The sequence below is a fragment of the Tinamus guttatus genome, unplaced genomic scaffold (genome assembly GCF_059628265.1).
Source record: "Tinamus guttatus ecotype Peru unplaced genomic scaffold, ASM5962826v1 Tinamus_guttatus_pri_ptg000327l, whole genome shotgun sequence".
In the NCBI taxonomy this organism is placed as follows: Eukaryota; Metazoa; Chordata; class Aves; order Tinamiformes; family Tinamidae; genus Tinamus; species Tinamus guttatus.
In genome coordinates, this window is record NW_028288861.1 from 6,170,180 (window position 1) to 6,195,017 (window position 24,838).

Genomic DNA, 24,838 nt, shown 5'->3' on the forward strand with positions numbered 1-24,838 from the left:
GATTTTTTTTTTTTAATCAGAGATCAACACTAAAAAGGTATTCGAAGACTCAGCACGAAGAGGGGAAACAACAGCAATGAAACTGTGGCTCCTTTTTTTTACCAAAGCAAGGTTCAGTCCACAAATTATAGCCAGTACAGAGAGACAAGTACTGACAACTGATGAGGGAATCCTGCAGGACCTTCGAAACAACTAAGCAAACTTCCAGTCTGGAGTTCTCTTCTCGCAGGACGATGGCTTATGTAGCAGCTTGCTAAGAAACAATCAGTCTTCTTTTTAGAGGATCCTGTTTATACAATCCAAATTCAGTCATGGCTTCCACTGTACTGTGCTGGTTACTGCAGTGCTCATTTCCTCCTACCGAAGTGCATGTGCATTTCTTTACACATTTCTTACTCTCTCCGTGATAGATCTTGTATTGCCTTGAATTACTCTGTCGCTTAATCTCTCCAGGTTCCCTTTTTAGTGCATTTGCTTCACTGTGAATTAAGTAACCAAAGGTGCATTTTAAGCAAAAGTTTCCATCTCTGTTATTTTTAAATGCATGAAAAATAGATTCAACACAGTATTTGGGCAGTGGTTCAACATCACTCAAGTTAAAACTTCCTCCTCCACTCCAAACAAACCGCTAAAAATATGACTTCTTAAAACTCCATATACTTCATACAGTGCTGTTTAGCAATTATGTTACTGAGTGCTTAGCAGCCACTGCTCCTTTTTGCCCACTGTATATCTTACAAAGTTCCTTGACCTGGAAATCATTTGAAGACTGAAACCCAGTTTCCAGTTTTCCCATTTGTAGTAGACACAAGCTGTGCAGCAAACTTTTAGAAACTAACATTACTTCTGAATTGAGAATGTGCTTTGTCCAAAACTTCTGAAGTTAACCTTTTTGCATTTGATTGTCAATGTTTTGTAAAACCTGAAACATTCTTCGGCTGACTAAAACCTTTATACCCTTAGAATATAAAATCTAAATATAAATGTGGTGGGCGTATGGGGAGCTTTTTTCTCTGAGGAGGCTCTGTTACGAATTTCCAATGTTTTACGCTACCACCAAGCCTGCATTAAGCTGTGACACCTGTTCAGAATTTTCAGCTCCTTAACCCCTTATTATACTTCCTATAATCCTCACCATAAGTCCAGGAAGTAGAACAGAATTTTGTCATCCTGGACTTGCAGTATTAATTGTGTAAGCATTTCACATTACCAGCCACCTTAAGGATGACTAACTAAACATAACTACTCATTTTTGTTTTAACTAAGAACAGTAGATTGTATAGTTTTCAAGCAAACCAAGAAACAAACATAGAAACAAGAAATTCCACAGGAGGAACAGTAAAGAAAATATGGCAAAATGGTCTATACCAAAAGAAAAAAAAAAGGCAAAAAAACTCCCCAGCAAACCCTAATATTCTGCAGCTTTTAAGTAAAATCATGCTAAATGTACTGCTATCATTCACCGTAATAGTGACTCACTATTCTTAGGTTTGATATATTTCACAGATATCAGCAGTGCACAATGCCAGTGCACGCAAACACTCTTTCAGCATCAGTACCTAGATAGTCCTTCACACATTTTTTTCCAAAATGAAACCATAAGGATATCTCCATTGAGATAAAATGCTCCACAAGGAATCCTGTTTCAAGACATCCTTTTTCAAACTATAGCCATGACTACTGAGATTAATCACAATAAGATTTTTCGCTTGATTTATTCAGACAAATTATTTGGAGTTTGTTTTATATTCAAAATATGTATAATTTTACAAAGATATTAGTAAATTGGTGCAGTATTAGAGAATCTTATATAAATGTATTTGTTCGAGTGCTTCTCTGTCAACCTCCTTCTCCATGAACACATCATAGTTTAGCTGCATCTCTTCTACCCAATGGCTGAGCTGTATATTCATCTTGAACAATGAGAACATATCCTTAAATTAACACAATCCTGAGAAACATAACAGGACTTTCAAGGTCAGTACAACATTAAGGGAAGGCATAATAAGAGAGATTAGTCATTCCATATTATACAGCACTGATAATTCTTTTCTGGAATTGTCATTTAACCTAAACAGGAGAGAATTAAAAGATACCTTTTAAAATTATCTCACTCAGTCACTTAGATATTTTGCTCGCATGTTACAACTGCCTTCCATTTGCATTTGTATAAGCCTCAAGCGTCCGGATCAGAAGGCAACATTTTGATAGAAGTGGTGAGGGAGCAGCTAACTGTAGCGGGGAAGAATCACAGGTACTTTCTTGTTTTACACCCAGAGGGAATTGTATTAAGACTACAAAGGGCTTCTCAGCTGCTGTGTAACTACTGCCTGCTCCAAGAAAAGGTCAGATGACACCATGGCTGCTCCTGGGGCTCAGCATGTATTTCACCTATGAGCACAGAAGCAATGAGCGCTTCAGTTTCTCTGGCGCAGCCCTCTGTGGCCAGCGAGCCACTTGGTAAATATCCCTGCTGCGCATTATCAGCACTTGGTTTCCTAACCAAAGCCAGCCCACGTAATTTCCCTAGGCAACATACACACAACTGTAACCTCTAGAAAACCTGCGCGGAAGGGACACAAAGCAGGGGCTGCCCCATCAGAGGGGGTTACTACCCTTCAACACCAGCAGCAGCACAGGGTATTACGGAACACCCCTGAAAGTTGCACTGTCATTCTGTTTGTTTCCAGGAGCAATCCAAAACAAAAACACCCACTGGTAATCATCTGGCTGTCTGGACCACATCGCTCCGCAGTCTGTACTTCTAACAGCTCCCCAGTCTGTACTTCTAACAGCTCATATTGGCATATTACGAATCATTTTCCATGTTAGCAACAGGTCAGAAGACTGGATATCCTCAGGGTATGGTCCTTCTTTATTACGATCTTTCTCACACTCACTGGCAAAACAGTTTGTCATATTTGAAGACAACATGCAAGTGCAGAGCTGAATAGAAAAAAATGTTTCAAGGTTTCGTTTTTAACTAGAAGTTTATAAATATGTCTATGCTTGTAAAGCTCTGCAGGTTCTCTTATACCTGGACATAGTCTGAAAGGGGTGGATATGATTATCACATAACTTACTAACACCGTATCTCAGCTTTGCTAATCATACTGTATTTTTAACCTCCCAACTAAGGTATTGTCAATAATACATACAAAAATCCATGCGGCCGACTGAGATAGCTTGTGGTTTCCATGTCGTGGCTGGAGACAATTGAAGCAGAGGATGATGAGCTGGTGGTCAAACAAGGAACAGAATTTAGAGTCCTACATCTTCTGCTCTGCACACAAGAGCACCTAGCTGCCCTCATGACAAGCCTGGCAAACAGTTAGACTCAGCTACAGAAGTGCCACTTCCACAGAAGGCAACAGCACGTGTTGGCTAAAACTGGCTCAGAGAACTTACCTGGAGCTTTGAGAGAGATTCTTCAAGCCTTAGAACTGTTACTAATAATGACCATCTTTTCCTTACATTACAAGCAATAAATTCCCAAGCTCTGAAACACATTTTAAAAGCAGATCACCAGTTTTTAGGAATAGAAATGTGTTTGTTATACAATAAATCTAACACTTTACAATTTAATGACCTAAAAATAGACTAAGCTTAAAAGACTTGCTATAAATATTTATTAGCTAATACTGATTTATCTGTTTATCTCTTAATACTTCACCAAGTATCTTTGTATGAACAAAATCAAGCTCCATAAGAAAGAGAGAGAATGCATCATCTCATAATGTTAATACTTGCGGCAATGAATCATCTTACAATGTTAATACTTGAGGCACTTTACTTCACTCTGACACTTACCTGCATGCCATGTTGCACTGTCGACACCTTCACTCTGGACTGGGATAAAACATTTACATGTTTGTCCCTTTGAACTGTTAGTTTTGAAGAATAAAATCCAGGCCCCAGTCCCACTGTTTCATTAAGCTTAACAACTTGCTCTTTATATACTTACACTGCAGTTGTAACAAAAACGCTCCACAAAAGATACTAGCAATGGCAGTACTTAAAGAAAGCCCCCAGCATGCCTTTTTTTCTGATTTGACAAGTCAGATCATTTCTCATAGCAAGGCAATTTAGACTGGAAAAGAACTTAATTTCTAGTATTCTTCAAACATCATTTATCTTCACGGTACTGTGTCACATTAAGTCACTACCCTGAGTTCTTCAGGAATCAGATGAATTCTAACTAATTTACCTGGAAACTAATCCCCTGGCAATTTGAAACACCCGCCACCCTTCACTTAGGCATTCTGCTCTCTGCACTTTACCTGCTCAATCAAGGGATAGCAAGGGCCAAGCCTTAGCTTAAATGGTTAGCAAATATCAGGCGCTCGCTTGGGCTGCCTGAGACGCAGGCAACCAATCCTTTGGCTGCCTGTGCTAAAGGCACGATAACTTTATCAAGTAAAAGTTATTGGCATCTTCAATGAGTGCAGCAGAAGCCCACCGGTGAGTGTCTTGCATCAGAAAGAGGACAATAACAACCTTAATGATGTTTCAGTGTGTTATTACTTACTTATGATCCTATCAGAAATATCATAACTATCTCTTGCAGTGCATGTATATTAAAGCTCACATACCCAGAAGTCAGAGCAATCTGTTCTCTTTCCAAAGATTACTTAACCTGAAGTTACAGTAAAGGTATGCGGGCATAGTAATTTCAAACCTATTAAGGTTAGATACTATTTAAACTATCCAGTGCAAGGATTCAGCGTAAGATCTGGATAAACAAAGAGTGTTCAGTGGGCTTAACAAATAACAACCACCATAACAACTTAGCAGTTACGAATAACAATTAAATGCAGGTAGTTTAAAGCAATTTCCTTATGTAAATTACATATGCAACTTCAAAAAGCACAACCTGAAGGTTTTCCATAGCTCACAAGGTTACATGTACATTGCCAAAGAAATAGATTACTTGTTTGGACACATAGCTTACCTGGCCTGTTCCTGTCTGTCAAGAAAATATTCAAAGACATTATTCATTACAACAACATCAGCCTTCTGAAGTAGTGAAGCCTGAGTACAGATGTCTGCGTGAACCACCTGAAGGAGAGAAATTTCACAGGGCATAAATTAAGAGACAAACACAGACTTCAAGTAGACATGAAGCCTGTCAACAGAACACAGCACCTGCTACCGCAGTTCTGAACCAGTCATAAAAAGGGATATTTCATTGAGTTCATAGATAAAAAGAGAAGTAAAATAACCTGTTTTTTAATCTCCTAATTAAAATAATTCATTAGGTTATGTGAAATGCTGTATCTGACTTTTGATCTAGAACATTGTGTGCCATAAAAAAGGAGCTGATGTATGTGATGTCTGTTACCTTTCACTTACCTATGTCTTAATCACAAACATTTACTGATTTCAGTAAATAGCTTCAGCCAGCCACGGCTTTTAGCAGGATAGCAAAAGGCATCTCAAAAGCACAGTGGGTTACTGAGGGATCACAGCTAGAAAAGACTCAACAGACCCAGGCAGACCCAAGCTTGACAGCTAAATTCTTGTTATGCACACTGGGACTGAGAGTGCCGCTGGAGCACAAAAGTGCTTTATCTTGCTGAACAACTACTTCTCTAATCAGCACGCGTGCTGATTTGATTTTCAGAATCCTTCATCTACCTTCAGCTACCAAAAAGCACATCATGTCATTTCCAAACAGGTGATATTTCAGTGGAGGGAAAATATGGATGCTCATTAAGGCTACGACAAGATGCATTTGACTTCCTCTCGAACATGGAGAAGTACATCAACTCCTAACTCTGAAGAGAAACATGAATAGGAATCTTTTGCGTGCATGATGGAGAGAATGCTAATCTGAAGTTTTTTCAAAGTATGTCTCTATATGTTGAAAATGGTCAGGAAATCTGAACAGCTTCTTGCATTTCTTGGGTCACCTATTACTAGGTTTTGCTGGGACTAGATTAACTGGACAGATTCCACATTCCTTGTTTTGTCCATTTCTTCTAACACTGGCTGGATGTAAAAGAGAAATCATGATTCTGGCAAGAAAGCTGAATCTTTATACAGAAGACAAGACACCCTTTCTGCTGAAAAACATTTTGTCCACTTCACAATATCCTGGTACTTGCTGAGCACACAAAGCATGCAGTTCTCACTGGCAGCGGGGACAGGGAGGACCCATGCAACTCGCAGGAGTTTGAGTGGGGAAAAGGCAATGAGCAGCTGTAGCCTGCAGCTCCAGAATGCACTATAGCAAGTTTAGCCAAGTATTTCAGTATCAGCTGTAACAGAAATAAACTCTACTTGTAAAAATAAGACATGACAGCGCTTCATGTTTGGGAGTCATATTCTCTGAGTTCTCTGTGAGGACTCCAACTTGGTAAAACAAGCAGCTTTATTTCATTAAACACATTACCATGCTGAGTTCTCCACCAATGCTGATAATAACAGGAAGGAAAGCAACAACATTCTTGAAGCTCACTCAAAATTGACAGGTTAGTCTTTGAAGGCTCTCTTTAGACAACTGAAATGGGGCTAATTTATCTTAAGACACTGCAATGTAAACTGTAGCACCGTGACGAACAGCAGCTGAGCAGCGAAAGCTCAAACATCCAGGCAACATGGAAACAAGACAGACCGCCCAGGCTGGTCTCGCCATGGCAGTCCGGCCTACGGTAGGCCCTGCTTGTCAACTGAAGTCCTCCACATAAAGCCTCTGCTGTCCATATAATGGCACCCTGCACACTGAGGGAGTGGATGTTTGCAGTTAGGTTTGATGCTGCTGTCCCAGTGCACAGAGACCAACCTCCTGCAGAGGGGCAGTGCAGACGTCTGGGGCAAAACAGGCCACAGCTACAACTGTCACAACTCAGCTATGAGAGCCCTCATTACCCATAGCTTTCAGTGCCCTAAACTGTAAGTGATGCTCAAATCATGGTTTCCAAGGTTAAGGAGGTGTCTTACTCCTTCCTTTTCAAGGGCCTAAAATAACAGCAGCATGGAATTTCTGTACAAAATATACCAAAAAAAAAAAAAAGTCTGTAATCCCTCACTGCAAACGCAAATGACTGATGATTCATTCTAACAGGGATTTGTAGAATGGCAACTTGAGAGAGAGGAAAAGGTCACCCATCTATAAGAAGCATGAGAAGTCACAGTTAGCGATAAGTTTTCTTAATACCTTTCTAATAGCATTTCTAATATTTTAAGCCTCAATTCAGAAAGACACTTGAACGCCTGGGAAATTTTGAGTACGTGTTGATGTTTCCTTGACTTTTCAACCCTGAAACTTTAGCTTAAAATTAGACTGCAGGTACAGAGTAGGTGCCTGTGCTGATTGAACTGACCCAAGCAGCCCTCTCTCCCAGGCGCACACTCACGTGCTGCTCCACGAGCCAGACGCAGGTCCTCCTCCAGCGGAAGGCCCTCTCAGCTCTCCTGCTGCCTTCTTTGGCAGCTGGCTCGGGGCCCTGCTCCGCTTGGCCACGAGCTCACACAAAGCTCTGCGCTGGCACAACAGCAGCGCAGTAAGTGCCTCAACAGACCTGTTGCCAGCAGGAGCGCACACCGAGCCCTGCTGAACATGGGCAGCCCCTGAACTGAGCTCTGACGGTTCTCAAGATCTGTTCAACTGGGTAACTCTCCTCCCGGAAACTAAACGTTTGCCCAAATGGCGATCACCACAGGGTGATTTCTTGGTCAAATCAAATGTTGACCAAAGGAACTCATAAAACATTAGCCATTAAAGTTAATAAGTTAATAACATTTCGCATATTGTCCTTCAGGAACAACATTCTGTAGCCGTACACCTGAAAAATCAATGGTTATTTAAGAAGTGTCTCTTCAATGTTTCTCAATTTTGAATCACAGATTATTATCCGTAACTGGATTCTGACTGTTTTCAAAGACAGTGCCTATCTCCGGAGAGGATTAATTTGGAGGTGAAATAAAAATCTAAGAATGAAATGTTCAAAGCAGTGCGATAACAGGAGTCACATGACTAAACATCTAATGAGACTCAAATAGTGAAGTCCTCAGGCACTACTTTGAAAATGTATTATCTTATCTTTACTCTGAAATGAATATTTCAGCAGAATTACAAGGTGTGAAGGAAGAACAAAAAAGTCTTGCAGTAAAGAACATACAGGGCTGAAAAGCATGTACATACATCACCATCTCTACTGAGTTAACTTCAGAGTTCCTTCTGCGCTTTCAGTCCCATCGCAATGAGGTGATGCTCATATGAACCCCAAACTTATGCAAATAATAACGTTATCGATAAAACTGGCAGCAACTGTGATTAAACTGAACAAGCTGGTGAATCTGCTTAACTGAGAGTTCAGTATTTTAACATTTATTAATTTATTATTTTTCATCTTTTAATTGGTTATTTAAATTCTCAAGAAATTACTGCACCCAACGTCTTGTGTGACTCCATTCAAAAGCATATGCATGTAGCAGGATTAAGCCCATTATTTCACTGAACATATCCTATTCACCAACTTCTGCTGGCATTGAAACTACTGGTATCCCTCCAAAGGAAAAGAAAAAAAAACTCATCAAAATAGTTGTAGTTATTCTCATAATGGGAGTAAGGAAATGGTTCCCAAAACATCAGAACGTTTGAAACCCATCTTGCTTTTCATATGTTCCAAGGAAACAGACGCCCATAGCCTGAAGTCCTTTAGGTGTTTGCAAATCCTGCAAAAATCTTTCTATTAGTATTAACAAAACACAGAGCTGCTATTAGTGAACACAGATGCCAGTTGTTTTTGTTGTTTGAGATAAAAACTTCTTATACAGTCAGTTTCACAGAAGTTAGTGGCAAACCTATCGCTCATTTCGCTGGGAGAAGATGCTAGGATGTGTGTGTTTTGTGCAAGCCACCAGGCAGGTCTTTTCAGGAAAAAGGCTAAGCAACTCAACACATTATCATATTTTGATAATTCAGTCTTTTTCCAGTTAGAGAATTTTCTTTTTTTTTCCCTTTTTTAAAAAAAAAAAAAAAAAAAAAAACAAAGAGCCTTTGCTTAAGACCAAAACAAGCAAAGGCAGAGACTTATTTTCAGAATGCTGATTTACCTGTCACTCCACTAAAAAGGATACCTACTGCACGGTTGAATTAAAGATACACACTGAATCATTTATTTAGTTGCCTTTATTCTGTTAATGAACTGGTATTTTTTAAGTGTCATTTCTTGCAACTGGCAAAAGTCTGCATTCATTTCTACTCCATAGAGTTGGGGTGCTGAGCTATAAAAATAACATTAGGAAAAAGAAATTTAGTAATTGTGATGCCTTTAAAGCGAGTTCAAACATTTCAATTAAAAAGGAAAAATAAAACAGAAGATTAAGAAAACATTTAAAATGGGAAGCTGAGAAACATCTTACAGTGGATGCTATATGTTTTTCAGAACTAAGCCCCTGTTTTGGCAATTATCACTGATTTCTCACAAATTTTAATAAGAGATTCAAGCTGACAGATCAAATAACAAAAAGGAGAGCTGCAATTTTACTTCAATTGCAAAACATGTGAACTGGCCAAAGGAGGAAAAAAAAACCCACTACAAACTAAGTTATAAAAAAAATACAATGAAAGGCAGTGACGCTTAGTCTTTAAACACTCTCTGTGCAATTTTGTTTCTTTTAAGAATGGGAGAAAACATAACAAGACCAAAAGACAAGATCCAGGACTAGACACACACTTAAACTGAGTGAAAATGGCAAACAACGTACCCTAATATATAGCAATTATTACAGAACAAAATCTTTGTCAGCACCTCTATTACTGCTATTGTTAAGTGCTTCCTACAGGCCCGTATGGACGAAAAAGATAAATTATTTATTGGTAAAATAACCAAAATGCTTAAATAGCTCAGTTTTGGGCTAAGATGATGGATTTTGGGGGGGAGATTACAAAAAAAAAAAAAAAAAAGAGAGAGAGAAGTAGAAATACTTGAGCCAATGTGGCTAATGGGGATATTGCTTGAGCTTTAACTGTAGTTGTGTCTTCGGCAAACACCATAATTCCAGTTTGCTAATTATGGGCAAGGCAAAGCAACAATGTACACAATACCAGAGATATGTTGATTTGAAATCTAATTATCAAAGTTTATCTGAAAGCATTCAACTCAGAGGGCAGAAAAGCAACCTGTAAAGAGAAAGTCAACACTTCTCCAATACAAACCAAGAATATGATGAAAAGGATATTTTTTTCTTTTTTAAAATGTTGTTGCTGCTTTATCTTGAGGCTATCTTCCAGTATTACAGTACGAGCCTTTATGTATTTCAGAACAAACATAATAGCTAGCAATCGTGTTATCATTAAAAGATCCAATGCTACAAATATTTACCAATGGGAGCAACTTTCCTCATTTGAGCAGTCTCAAAATAAGATTACTGAGATGACTAAAATTACATGCTCAAGTGTTTCCAAGGCTGAGCCCTAAACAGCCTTTGACTTTTGCAGAAAAGTTGTAATGTGTGTTTTGAGTTGCTGTTGGCCATATGTTGCACCAGCCATGCCAAAAGCAATCAAAATTGCACTCAAGTTTTTCAATGAGGTATTTTATACGCATTTTAAAACCCAGAGCAGGACAATATGTTTTAGGAGACAAATTCGTATCAAAGTCTTCCTTTGTATAACTTAACGCATTGTCAGCTTCATAAAGGAATTTAACATAACTGATCTATATATAGGCATGGTCAAGATGTACAGGACAAGCTTACCTAGGAAGCAAAGCTACAGCAATAATTAGCAAAAGAGCAGTCTGTGTGACGATAACATGCTACTGTGTCGGACAACAGACTTTTCCTCTCCATGAGCAAGATCACTCCTAGTTCCTTTTGGGAGGAACAGAACAAGAACTGAAATCACTCGTAAACAGCAGCACCTTATACTGTTCAGTCATGCTAAAGATCCCTCTCAGAATGACCTGATCAAGGTGGAGTAACAAGAGTAGGTAGTCAGAGAAGTGGGAAATGTATGTCACAGTAATAAAATATGAATTCCTGGGCTGGAAGTTACTGCAAGTATCACTGCACCAAGCCTGGAGCCAACATCAACCACTACCTTTCCTGTCAGGTCAGACAGTACATGTTGATAAAGAAACTTCAGTTCCATGGGGGAAAAGGAATGTGAAATAAACTCTGGGAAATAAGAACAAAACCAAAGTGTTGGGTGGGAGTACTAACCAATGCGTTATTAATCAATGAAGAGTCAGCCTCACTGAAAACCTGCCTGGTTTCCTGACTAAAGTAGTATTGGGGACCTTCAAAAAACAGGGTTTGCAGAACTGAAGCACCCTGCCAAGATGCCTGCCATGAGACTGGGTATTTACTACCTTACATGAAAAAATTTGAAATCCTTCATAAAGCTGAATTACCTTTGTCTGCACAGTGACATATATTAAATAGAAGATACAATAACTTGGAATCATTTAAGTAAATGTAGAAACACAGTAACTAAAACTCAACACAATTCATGAAAACCTTTTCATGGGCAGACATATTAACAGCTTAAATTTCAACTCCAAGCTCTTAAGGGACAGAACGTTCTTAAAATAAACAACTCCTTCTTCAGTGCTGTGTTATATTGGTGACAGCACTGACCTACACCACACTGTAGCTCATGCATCACATACAAGATTTACCATGGTATTCCCTACTGCTTTTCGATAGGCAAGAGGAGACTGAGGCTACTGCATGTCTTGCTACAGTATTGTCTGCTTTCTGCATCTTGCTGCTCAGTGGTACGCAGCCCTGACCCCTCCTTGCCCAGTTTTTGTGAGCAACTTGTGTCACTCATCCACTGCAAATGATTTTGGCTTACATGTTTCGGAGTCTCCCTCCATTGGTGATAGGAAATAACTGTGGTCTGTGTGCTGCACCAGTCTGAACAAGGTCCTCCATCAACTGGATGGTCTCCTACCCAGCTGAATAATTGCACACACCAATTTAGTTGAACAAAATTTGTTTCTCATGTTCCCAAATGAGCACTTACCTAAAGATGCAGCCTTGCATGCGCCACACTCTGTGCAGTAGTTCTTACTCATTTTCCCTTCCTCACATAATGAGTCAACAAAATCATCATCATAAAGGAATGCATCAATATGAATCATGGGCAGTGGATGCTGGTGTATCTGAGAAAAGGAAGAAAACCTAAGAAAGACATAACAAAGTCTCATAATTTCGCTTTTACTCATCTAATCTGCCCACCATCTTACCTTTCAATCAAATCCCCAACACCCAAGGTTCTCCCTAGCCAAAAATTACACATGAGAATTCTGGGAATTGTGCAGTAGGTCCTCACATTACTAATCTCTGCAAGTCTAATATTAATTGTATCATAAATATAGATATATTTAAAGTTAATGCACTTTACAGTTCTGCAAAAGGCACAGCTGGTCTGATCAAATCAAAGTTGGCATCGGTTATTCTCAAGACAGATTAAGAAACCATCCAAACAAGTTTTCTATAGATTAACTATACTGATTACAAATTAATGGAGTTAAACCGTAGGATTCCTGCATGTCAACTAGATCAAATTCCACCCAGATTACCAGTAAGTGAAAGTTGACAAAGGAAAGACGGCTGGAGGTCTGGATAGCTGAGCAGGAGACCTGCTTTGAATTCTGCCTTCTTTGAGCTGGCTTTGGTGTAGAGGAGGCAATACAGAGCTTTGGCACATGGGAACGGAGCCTGCTGGTTTTTGACTTTCATGAGAAGGTTGCTTAAATATAGCAGAAAGGACAATCTTGGTTCTCAACTTCAGTTGTCCAAAGATTGTCATTTTCATGTTTTATGCCTCAATCTAGGAACATCCCTGATTAATGCATATATCATTTTCAATCAAAAGGATACTAAGTCATATTAGTAAGGATGTTTGCCTTCTATCATTTCAAAGGGCATAATCTTCATCCTCTCACTCCTCTTTCCTCCCTTTATCCACAGATGCATGTGGTCAATCCTCTATTGCATTTAAGAGCCATTTTCCCCATTTTTCTGGGAAACACGTTAACTTGCCACCTATACTGGCAGCTCAAGTAGAAAAGGTGCTCTCTCTTCCCACAGGACTCACAGCCCATCTCTCTCTCTCTGAGCCACGGGAATCTAAAAAAAACGTGAAAATCGTTTCTGCGCTGCCCACATTATGGCAACAGAAAAACACTGGCCCTCTATTTCTATTTTTATTAAGCAGGCTGTTAGATTCTGTTATGGAGTTAATGGTAAAGAATCACTGTGACAAGTGTCATACCATACAGAATGAGAGCTATGCCAAATAACTTACTATATAAGTGCTGAGAAGTATCAAACAACTTACCTGGGGTCACACGACTACGCAGCAACAGATCTGGGAGGCAAACTGAGATTTCCTGTATCTCAGTCCAATGCTCATTCTCTATTATTATCTACTAGTAAAACCAAAATAACCAAAATCAGCACAGTGCCCAAATAAATTATGTGGTTCTCCATACGGAGACCATAACAATTGGCTTACTTTCTGCAAAGCTAAATGTTCCCAATTAAACACTGCCTTGATGGGTAAGTGATTCCGCAAATCTTCAGCGATATTTTTGAGCACAACATCATTGTTATTCACCACAAGGTCATCAAAGTCACCTATAAATCAAAACAAACAAAAAAACCTGAGCAATCATATGTAGATCATGTGGACTAAGTGATGACCAGTGCAATATAGTTGCAATACATAAACAATACCAGATGGATAAGGATTTTATTTGAAATGCATTTTTCAGCCTTTGTTAGTTTTTCCAGCCAATGACAGATTTAGATTGTAATAACTTTGCCACTTAAAATAAATATAGCACTTTTTTGAGTCTCAAATTATTTTCATATTTATAAACTTATAACTCACATATGATGGTCCGGGCTGCCACCAAAGTGATACTGTTTCAACTTAAGATATAAAAACATCAAAGATATTTTTGAACTGTTGGAGAAATTACAAAACCCACAGTTGCCTGAATGTACACAGTTTTTGTGCTTTTTTTGTAAAAGTTTTTTTATATATACATACCATCTTTCTAATAAAGCGGTTACAAAGCAGCAAGGATAATGCACAGTTCAACAGTTCAACTTACAATACTTCTTTAATGACTGAAGCTATCAAACTGTTTCAAATGTGAAAGAAAATAAAAGTGGATGTAAAGCAGTATGTTTTTGCAAAGGCACCCTGTAAATTCTTGCTGTTTATCCAGGATACCCCTGCATTACCTTAGCACCCTTTTTCTTTGTTTTGATTTGGACATCTAGAAAGCAGACTTCCAAGGAAATTTAGGCGGCCGCCAATCCTCTCTTCTTGCAAGGAAGAATCAATTCTAAGTGTCACTGCTTCTCCAGAGTGTTCTTTAAAAAGATCGTCAATGACAGAAACACCACAACCTCCCTGGGCAATTTACTCCAGTGCATAACTTGTATTAGAAAGCAGCATTTTTCTTGATACATGATCTAAATTTCCTTTGCCACAATTTAAACCCAGTACTCCCTGTCCTACCCACCATGGAAACAGACGGCTTTATTCTTCTAATGCATACAGTAATTTTTTACTTGTTTGAAGACTTATCACACGTCCCCTCTATCTTCTCTTTTCTAGACTACACAAGAACCACTTATTTAGCCCTTTGTTGCATTTTGCTAGAGCTCTGTCTCGTCATTCCCCTCTAGCTCTTATAGACCCTTTCATCCTTTCTGTCGCGTAGTGTCCAGAACCAGACACATTATCCCACCTAAAGGTCCTGATCAGACATTTCACACCTTGCAGAGAACATCTGTTTCTTGTTAGCCCTCCACCCATAGCATGATGCTCCTAGTTGACACTGAGCCTTGAGATCTGCCATGTGCTACCATGCTCCCTTCCCGTTAGACCTTCCTCATAACCAAGGACTAGATGAAATTCCTCTTCTGCTTCGGTAGCCAGTGCTCTGAGGGCACTTAACTGCTTCTAAACAAAGGCACATCCCAGGTCGAAACTACCTAACTACATAGATGTTACAAAAAAAAAAAAAAAAAAGGAAAAGGAAAAGGAAAAGGGCCACACAAAACCCAACCACCAACCTAACTGAAAAAATGCCTCTTGTCTAAACAGAGACGTGTTCATCCGCTCTTCCCTACTCTGCTTCCAGTTTGTTTCTTGTTCTGTTCTGATTGCCACCATGTTGGCCAGAGAGTATTTTTTACATAAATGCATACCACTTATTCAAAGAAAATTTAATGTCTTTTTAGGGGTTAAAAAAAAAAACCCAAATTAATATTTGTCAGCACTGCTGTCCTGGGTAGGAACAGTGGTATAGACACACTTCAGCACAAGCAGGTTCAAAATGAATCTGGAAGACAACGAGTTTTGTGTGTGCTGGTACACTGATTCTTGCTACCACTTGTGGAGCACAAGCTACATTAGGAAGCGCAGAAAGTTCCAGAGACCAGCTAAAGGACAATTTTAAATTCAATACACTTCTCAAGTTCTTTCTGCTTGAACACTTCAGTGAGTACAGTATGATTAAAGAAACCATCATTCATTAGTGCAAGACACACTTTTAGAGGGTGTAAAAGTAACTGGTTCTTCCAACAAGTCCGAAGACTGACACCAACAGATAATCCTGAATCCCCCACATGAAGCTGCACAAAACTTTCACTTGCCCTTTAAATTAGCTGGACTCCCTTAATACATATTCAGTTTATTATTTACTAAACGCACTGCAGACATGCCTGAAGGCCCCAGCTGGCACTGTAACCCCACTCGTAGCTGTTAGAGCATTAGGAGGTGAACTGCTGTTCAAAGGGCTCTTAACTAAGTTCTGCAGGACCTCAGCTCCCAGAGAGGAGCAACTTGTGCACTGGCATGGAGGAGGGAGCTGCAACAGCAGCATGAACAACAACAGCCACAAAGCGACAGCTTCAGCTTCTAAGCATTTAAATCTGAAACCTCTAATGAGCACAGTCCATCCCACATCTTGCAGACTCTTTATGCATGTCCCAGGGGCAGGGAGGCTGAAGACTTTCCTGATCAGCTTGGGGAAGGTGGACAAACTGTTGCTCAAGCCCGATGAAATGGGCTTGAGGGAAACCTCAGTAAATAATGGTGAGGATCAGAGCAGAAGAAGTATGACAGACTTTAGAGGGCAAAGGAGCCAGGTAACCTCTGAAGGAACAAGAGGGGGAAAAAACAGTGATATGGACACAACAACGGAGTAGAAAGATGATATTAGCAGCTGTACAGACTGTTGCCTGTGGGCAATAAGCCCCTACATCTGGCACATGCTTTAAAACAATACTATTATTATGCAATCGAGCTCATCCAGCTGTTAAACTGCCTGTTAAGAGTATCAAATTCATACACAGAGTTTAATGAAACACAGGAAGCGTTCACAGACCACCAGGCCGGCCACACCACATTGCAAATGCAGAAGTTCAGCTCCCTTTCCCCCAAAGCTGTTAACAGGAATTGTTCGCTCGCTGCTTCACTGACCTTTCCTGGCCAAAAGCAGTGGCCAATGGCTCTACAGGCTACTAAATATTGCAGCCCAGAGAAATGGAAACTCCTGGAGCTGCAGGACTCCCAGCTTCCTCACATCCAAGATACTCCTTTCCCACCTCGAAAGGAACATGTGTCACAATCGTTACTCGAGCTACTCTTCTGTAGCTGTTAGCTTCGTAACTAACCATGGCTCCGAAAAACCTTTGCAGATACTCGGTATGAAACAGGTCATAACAAAATCGTCTTAAAAAACACATAAGTAGGTCAAAAGAAAAATGCTGAACACAGATACCAAAAAATAAGTGACCAGCGAAGTGCTCCTTCCAACTATCAGATTTTAAAATATAAGCACGTAGGAAGAAAGATAGTTTTAAAGATAGGACTACCAAGACCACAAAATGGCAGCATTAGCAGAAGCTGCATGGGGAATATTTGCATGTTTAGCCAATAGTTAAACTCAGATTCTGAGAGTTACTTCACTCTCGTCAAAGCAAGAAATAGGAACAGCTACCAAGATAACTCATTTACTTTTGCAGTATGTAAATATTTATAGCTTGCCATGAAGTACAGAATGCAGGTGCTAAATATGAAAATACATACATATTTCTGCCTCAACTGGTATGGTGTCATCCACTCCACCCTTATGTTTAACAAGTTGTTCTCTCACAAGAATCTTAGCATCACCTTACTGGGGATCTGCAAAGAAATAAAAAAGAACACTATTTTTTTTTACATTTTAGTGCCTGTTATATCTATGAAAGAGTGAGCATGTAAGCCAAACGTTGTGTTCATAGAGCACACAGCTACAAGGAAAAAACTGTACAACTCATGAAATACTGCAGGATGAATCATAACTATTTGTTTATGAAGGAAGTTTGAGTGCATTATTGTTTGTATTTTACTTCAAAAACCGGTTCCACTGGATATGCTCAATGGGCATGTAGAAAATTTAATTAACACATTGCAAAAAGGCTAATTAACACCCTGCTGCAGCTCAGCCTTTTTTTTACAACAAATATAACACAAGCTAAGAAAACATCACAAAGCCTCACACTGGATAGAAAGCACCGCTACACCAACATCTAAACATCCTGGCACTATAAAATACATGACTGAAGAGAAGCAACATATGATTTCCAAATGAAATCGTTAAGATCACATGTCATTTGGAAAGAAGAGGATTTAGCAAAGATAACCATAACAGCAAAGACCACATGGTTTTCTAGACAAAAACAGTGACTCACAGAATTAAAAAGCAAATATTACTATCCATGCAACTTAATACAAAGCTAATTTAATCACTCACCTATTCTAATCGAACTGAACAAACAGGTCAAAGAGGAAGCCCCACATCTCTAAAGCATTACTACCACCTTTTTTGGTTAAACAAATTTTGGACCAACCTATGACCTCCGTATACCACGCTCTTCAGGCACTCTGAACACGTTCTCTACCCTTAAGGTTATTTACCACCTTGTAGAAAGTAATCAGCTTTCCTGGCACATTTTCCAGCAGACATCATAGCACATTTTATTAGTTATTTAAGTCTTTTACACTCACAAGTTGAAAAAAGCTTCAAATTTAAATTTGAAACTAATTAAGTCACACACTATTGTATAATCTTAGCTTTCCCCCACACGGTTATTTAAATTCCAGTGACTAAGAGCATAAACGTAGTTGTTATTCTTGAGCCTTTTCCCTTGCAGCAGTATCATTTGTCTCAGCTGAAAAGTAATTAATGCTACTTCCTATACTTGGTGATTCACCAGATTCCAGGTAACATTCCATTTTAGTTTATCAAACAACATAGAGGAGTGAAAAAAAGATCTGGGGTATGGCATCACTTTAACAAAGAATTCCCATTAACCTGGCTCTGCAAGAGTTGTAATCTCTTCTGAAAGAGATTCTACCTGGATAGGACACAGTAATTTAGTCATGAAGCCATATTTATACTAAATTACTTTTTTCATACCACAGAAACCCATGCTTTCATTCTTTTAAAGAGACTTACTCTGCTTTAGGTCCTCATGTATGACAATAGCACCAAAAGGAAATATAAACGACTATGTCCTGTTAAAGAGTATTTTTTAATACTATTTCATATTCTTGTGCTGTGAAAATCACTACCTGACAGTATTTCCCAGCAGCTCTGGAAAAACAATAATGTTTTAGCCATAAAGTACATAATAGAAAAAGCTGGATAAACTTAGTCTCTTCCTAGAAGCATCAGGAGAGTTTCTTCTCCATTTGCAAAACACAGGACTAGAGCAACATGTCCCACCACGCTCTGCTGCCAAAGCCACCCGTCACCGCCCGCCAAGAGCCTGACCTTAGGGCACCCATTGCCACCAACTTCCAAACCACGAGGGCAAATCCAACATGAACCTCTTAAAAGGTTTCCCCCAGTATAAGTCAATGCCTAAGAAAAAAAAAAACATACTTGATTATATGCTGTTTATCCATAACTTAGAGGATTTGTGATGGTTTCTTATTCAATGATTGCTTTGAATTATACATCACTGTATGTACAACTGGCTGATATTCAGACCAGTGAATCATTTTAGAAGCATTTACATATAAAGTTATGATTTCAATGAAATGTACAGAATGGAAAATTTTTTTTTTCCTTTTTTACCAAGTTACATGACTGGAAAAAAAAGAAAAACACACAGAAGCTAGTATTAGAACAGCTGATTTTAGCCCTGCTGAAAATATAATTTTGCATCTTAGACCCTGTGGCAGACAAGGGGCTTTTTATCACCTTATCTGTGCTTCACTGACATGAATTGAGAGAGAGGTTTTGTAACATGCATTAATAGCTCTAAATATTGTAAAAAAGCTCAACAGTTGCCAGCAAGTATAGCTTGGTCACTTCGCTATCAAATTTGAAAAGAGGAATCCTGGAAATTAAAAATGTTTTCTTTCAATTCCTTCTGTTTCTGTATTGCCATATTGAGATGGCCTGTTAAATTCTGCTTTCCTTGCTTATCTTCTCCAGCATCCACTCTTACCAAATGTAACCTCTCCTGCCTCTGTGGGCAGTGGAGCAGGGAGAGGATACATACATGCACACGTCCATATAGGAGCTACACATCAAGTGCAGAGCACAACTGAGTGGGATATTCAGGGGGGTTCCCCAAGTGGTTTGAATTAGCTCTTGGGCTTCACGCAAGTTTTCTTAGCCAGAACTTCTGGAATATGGATATTTGAGAAGGATATTAAAGCATTAATCATCCTATTATGAAAAAATTAAGTCACCAAAAGTTCCTGTTATTCCTTCCAACTCTTATTGTTCCATTTTCTTTGAGATCTGAGACTAGCTCAGAAGAAAAGCTGGAATGCAAGTCACCGTGCAATGACGTAGGCCGCGCTGCAGTGTGTGGGAAGAGCTGCCCGATTGCGAAACAGCCAAGCAGCATTGCTGAGCAGCTGCCTTCACGCTGCACGTAAAGATCTGGAATTCTTAAAATTCACAAGACCAAAAAAAAACACAACACCCCCGAACTGCCTATTTCATTGCATGCTTGGACAAAGAAGAGGTAGAACAGCATCTTGCATGCACTTACACTCCCATCAGTACTAAGGGAGGTTACTCATAGAAACGTTCTCTCAGCTCCACGTCATACAAAAGTCTTTACTTTAGATAAGATACTTTGCTTTACTGTAATCTGGCTCTTCCATGGAAAGATTTTGGGTAACACTCCTTGCATTCAGCATAGAAGTCTGAAAATATGAATTAAGTAATCAAGTAAATAACGTTGGGTGTGTGAGAATAGAAGGGCAACCACTTCTGCAGGGCCTTCCTAAGCTCTACAGACACTTGGAGAGAGGGAAGAGAGGAGAGAGCCCGAGTGCAGCTAGCACTGGAATCCTGCGCAGTCCTCCCAGCTGAAAGTAAAATTATAAGCTCCACATCTTGACAGAAACAGGAATAGGATGGCAGTGAAGGGGCCTGGGGGAGACAGACACACCACAGAAAAACAACTTGTCCGTGCGGATGCCATTTTGTTTCTGTTTATCCTGCCCCTGCTTAGCTGCCCTGCTTTCTCATTCAGAATTCCTCTGCCCCTGCAATTCCATATTTTCTTGTTTTCATCAGAGGTTTGTTTCTCTCATCCACCCACATCGTCAAGGAGTGGGCTTTTAATTCACCGTGCGGCCCAGAGCTCAGGCAGCTCTTCAGCATGTCCTATAAAACTGCTTCCTCACTGCACAGACACCTCAAATCTCACCACACACAGGCCACAGGAGCAGAAACCTCCATCCCCACACCTCACCACCGTCTCTCCAATCACTACCAAATGCTGCAGCATCTGGGTATTACACCGAGAAGGACAATGTAATTACTCAAACACAATTCCAGGGAAAATCACAGTAATAGTTACAGTCAATGTGCAGCCCCAGAAGCAGCCCAGAGACACAGTAAGGAGAGAGGTATCATCCAGAGCCTTGTGCTGGGGACATCACCTGGAACACGGACAGCTCTGGCGAAATTCCCAAAAGAATAAAGGAGTGGGACCTGCTGGATGAACCTCTGCCCACTTTTATAGTTCAGCACCACAGGAAAATAAAACCAGTGAGAAAGATCTTCCTCTAGGCCTGTGCTCACTTGGTGCACAGAAAACTGGAGGTAGACAGGAGGGATAGAGACATTCAGAAAAACAAGGTGGAAAAATACAAGCAGGTTAGGTACAGTCTAAGAAACAGACTACTAACCTAGTGAATCAATAAAATGGATCTTAATTGGACAACAATGAGAAACTGTTACAGATCTACACAAAATTTTCCAATCTCCTCTCCTCTACTGCATACCTACATGCATATGAATACGCACGTATTTGTTGGGGAGGGTGGGTGGAACTGTAGGACCCAGTGATAGCCTGAACACTCGACAAGTATTAGTAGTTTTGCTTAGACACCACAATCAGCAGGTTCAGAAACTACTGACTTCTACAGGCAGTAGCACGTGACCAAATCTTACAGGCTCCCAATTCTGCACAAAGCTGGCACTCCAGGGAATCAAGTCTCCCAAACCAGACCTACAGAGCAAACGCGACTGCCTCCTGCCTGTTACTGCATCAGCACCTGGCAAGGCACAATCACAGGCTGCAGATGCACCAAGTGCAGCTTTATTTCTCAGAAAATAAATCAATAGCATACAAACAGGATATTCAAGAAGAGTATTGTTTTTTTTTATTGCAAAAGGGAAAAATGTAGTATAAATTAGATTAGAAAAAGATTCAGATCCGGCCTCTAAAGAACACTACAGAGATGAAATTATACATCTACTGTAACTGCTTGATTGTGGTTGCCCTGTGCATCTAGCTTATTCTGTCTTCCATTGCACAGCATGATCTAAAAACCTACTGAATGGTAACTGCAAATGATACTACATTAGTTTTAAGACAATGTACATATAGCAAAGGGATAGCAATTAGCACTGATAACGGAATTAATACAAAACAGAATGGCAGAGATTGCAGACTACAGCAAGTAGTTGTATCTGCAGTTTGTATCTTTGTATCTTGTATCTAAATTATGAAGAGTAAACATGAAGAAAGAATATATAGTTTTTTTCATTAAAAGACCAGGCACAGATTTATATCATTAAAATTCAGAGGAAAAAAAATGCATGGTCATAATCTGATACAGGTTACAGACTGTGCCATACTCATCTTTCACACAGACCGCCTCGCTATGAGAATTTTTAGAAGCACAAGAAAAAAATCAAAAATTACTGATTGAAAAAAAAAGAGGACTTATGCAAGTCTTCATAATCCATGCCACTGGCTAAAAGTTACACTGGTAGATAAAAGGTAAGCCTTAATGATAGGATCAAAGTGGATAAAACAGTAAGTACTCTTTTCCTTACTGAGACAAATTTGCATTTTCAAGCTTTAGGAGTAAATTCCCATGCACTTTACTGTATCTGCTAGTGAGTCAAACAACAGTAAGCTGCGAGACAGCCATATATGCACATGACAAACTAGCGTTAGTTTAGAAACAGTTTACTTGGATGAACAAGCAATATGCTGCACAGGAGACCCAATGACGTAAATTACAGCATATTGGAAGGAAGAAAAATACTTGTAACAAGATTATTTACAGCAAACCATGTGCCATTTAGCAAGCACAGATGCCACTGCATCCAGGCCAAGGCTCAGGAAGGAAGGGATGAAATACTGTTCTGAGCACTTTGCAATTGTGTGTATACGAATATATAGGTAGATATATAGTCTTAAGGAGTCCGATGTGCTGGGAAATACGCGAGGAGATAGGAGGGCGGGTGGGAGCTGTGCGCGCCCAGCGCTGCCTGCCCAGCCGGCTCCTTTCCTGCCGAGACAGCAGAGGGAGCAGCCCGGTCACAAACGGGTCTCTGCCGACTCCGCATTTCAGCGGCTGCGGGGGCAAACGCCCTGCGGAAGCGCCAGCCGCAGGGCAAGGGGCCACACACTGCTCTGGGCCTGGATACCCGTGCAGTAAGAAACTGCACTTCCAGTCACAACCCTTCAGATGCGAATAGCTGCCACTTCCATGCCTCACAGCTGGCCCTTATGTCCCCAAATATTTGCTTATAGGATTCCATAGTGTTCTACACTAAAGTTGGGTTGCTGCTTATGCCAGGCTTTTCTATTGCTGGAATCAACACTGCTGGAACAAAGGAACTAAACCACAGGAACCCCAGCACATTGGAGTGTGACCTGAGGACATAACACATCATATATTTTTTCCACCCACAGCATCATCACCAGCCAGCAGGTTTACCATCCCAGCAGGCAGTGATCAATAAACAGTTCATATACACACAAGCTGCCTGAGACACTGACTGGATCAAAGCCCTCGGGGGCTCCGAGACCCCCATCTGTAATGGCAAAAAATAAGCATAAGCACAGGCAGAGCAGCATTTTGGTCACTTTATTCACATCGGCACTATGTGCCTACAGCTTTAGCGCACTGTATGCATTCATGTTTTCTATGTCATCTTTTTATTTGCTCAGCTGCAAAATTGAACAGCACAGGCACTAGCCCACATTTCCTTCCTTCAGCTGTGTTGAGATGCTTCATTGCAGCTTTTGATGAAATTACACTGAGGCACAAACAAGAAAACAGAAAGTTCTGTTAACTTAAAAAGACATTAAATGTGCAAACAAGTACTTGCAGATTAGCTCAAACCACTCTTTTCCAGCTGCTGAGATGTTGCTGAGACCGTGTGCGAAGACGAGCACAGAAAAACTCTTCACGCAGAGCAAGCGCAGGGTGTCTCCCTGTGATCCTTGGCGTTTTGTGCTGGAAAAGGTCAAGCCTGGGGTCCCAGCTACCTGTGCTGCTCTTCGCAAGCCAACCCCGCCGAGCAAGGTGCCCGGGCCCAACTACGCCCGGCTACGAGCTGCTCCTGGAGGTGCCCCCATCCCGTTCTCCAGGCCGGGCCCTACAGCGATCCCGGTAGCCCCCCGCCCCGCGGTGTAGTGCCGCCACCGCAGCCCGCGCGACCGTTAAACGGAGCGCGCGGGGCCTGGCCGGGGTCGCCGCCGGCGGGTCCGCGCTTCCTCGTGGTGCGCATCCAGTGCAGCAGGCGGGGCAGGGCGGCGCCGCGCGCGCCCCGCACGGCCGCCAGCCCCGCGCTCCGCGCCGCCGGCAGCCCCATCGCGCCGCCGCCGGGGGGCGCCCCGTCCCGCCCGCTGCCACAGGGCACGGCACGGCTCGGCACGGCTCGGCGCGGCACGGCTCGGCGCGGCGCGGCGCGCATCCGCGACGGGCCGACGCGCATGCGGGCCCTCCGCAGGCGGGCAGCTCGCCTGCAGCCTCGTGCGCATGCGGACTGGGTCGCCGCGGCCTATCGGCCTTGTGCGCATGCGTGGAAGTCCTCCCTCACTCGGGTCTTTAAAAGTCCTCCTTGTGCGCATGCCCAGAGCGCGGCCTGCGCGTTGGTCTGGTCTGCATGCACGTGGGTGGTGCCGCGCCCGAGCCACGCCCCCTGCCTCGCAGTGCGCATGCCTTCTGGCGGTGCCCCGTTAAGGTGGCGCGCGGAGAGGCATGGTGTTCCGCGGTGTGTGGGTATGCGCAGCTCGCAAAGACGCCCTTAACGGGGGCGGGGCCCCACGCGCGTCCTGGAAGCGGAAGCGCGGCGAGGTGAGGGGGAGGGTGAGAGCGTGTGGTGACGTTTCGCTGCGGCGGCGGCCGTTGGTGCCCGGGGCGGCGGAGGCGGCTCGCGGGCCCCGCGCTGCCGGTGAGTGCCCGCGTGGAGGGGCCGCTCTCTGGGCGCCTCCCGGTGGTTTCGGTGCTTTACAAGGCGTTAATGCGCTAGGGAAGCAGCGTGTTAAAACGCTGGAGTGAATCGCGCCTCTCGGTGTGGTGTTTTTTTTT

General features: G+C 41.4%; 1 protein-coding gene across 1 annotated transcript; it reads right to left on the reverse strand.

Annotated features, from left to right (window-relative positions):
* Nucleotides 1-1,686: 1,686 nt before the first annotated feature.
* On the reverse strand, nt 1,687-16,662 carry LOC104566871 (uncharacterized). The gene is made up of 8 exons (XM_088529374.1): nt 16,569-16,662; nt 13,478-13,599; nt 11,981-12,119; nt 11,005-11,127; nt 9,135-9,244; nt 4,952-5,058; nt 3,409-3,499; nt 1,687-1,913 (listed from the first exon to the last, which is right to left on the reverse strand). Exons 1-8 carry the CDS (start codon nt 16,660-16,662, stop codon nt 1,797-1,799), a joined length of 903 nt encoding a protein of 300 aa, XP_088385500.1. The 3' UTR covers nt 1,687-1,796.
* Between the last annotated feature and the right edge of the window lie 8,176 nt (nt 16,663-24,838).

What these genes read in the sequence shown, in the direction of transcription:
- LOC104566871 (XM_088529374.1), bottom strand. Translation starts at nt 16,662, where the DNA reads ATGGTTAGTTACGAAGCTAACAGCTACAGAAGAGTAGCTCGAGTAACG. An exon ending in GACAGACAGGAACAGGCCAG is followed by an intron (nt 3,500 to 4,951) that starts GTAAGCTATGTG and finishes AATGTGTTTCAG; the next exon opens with AGCTTGGGAATTTATTGCTT. An exon ending in AATCTCTCTCAAAGCTCCAG is followed by an intron (nt 1,914 to 3,408) that starts GTAAGTTCTCTG and finishes TCATTGTTCAAG; the next exon opens with ATGAATATACAGCTCAGCCA.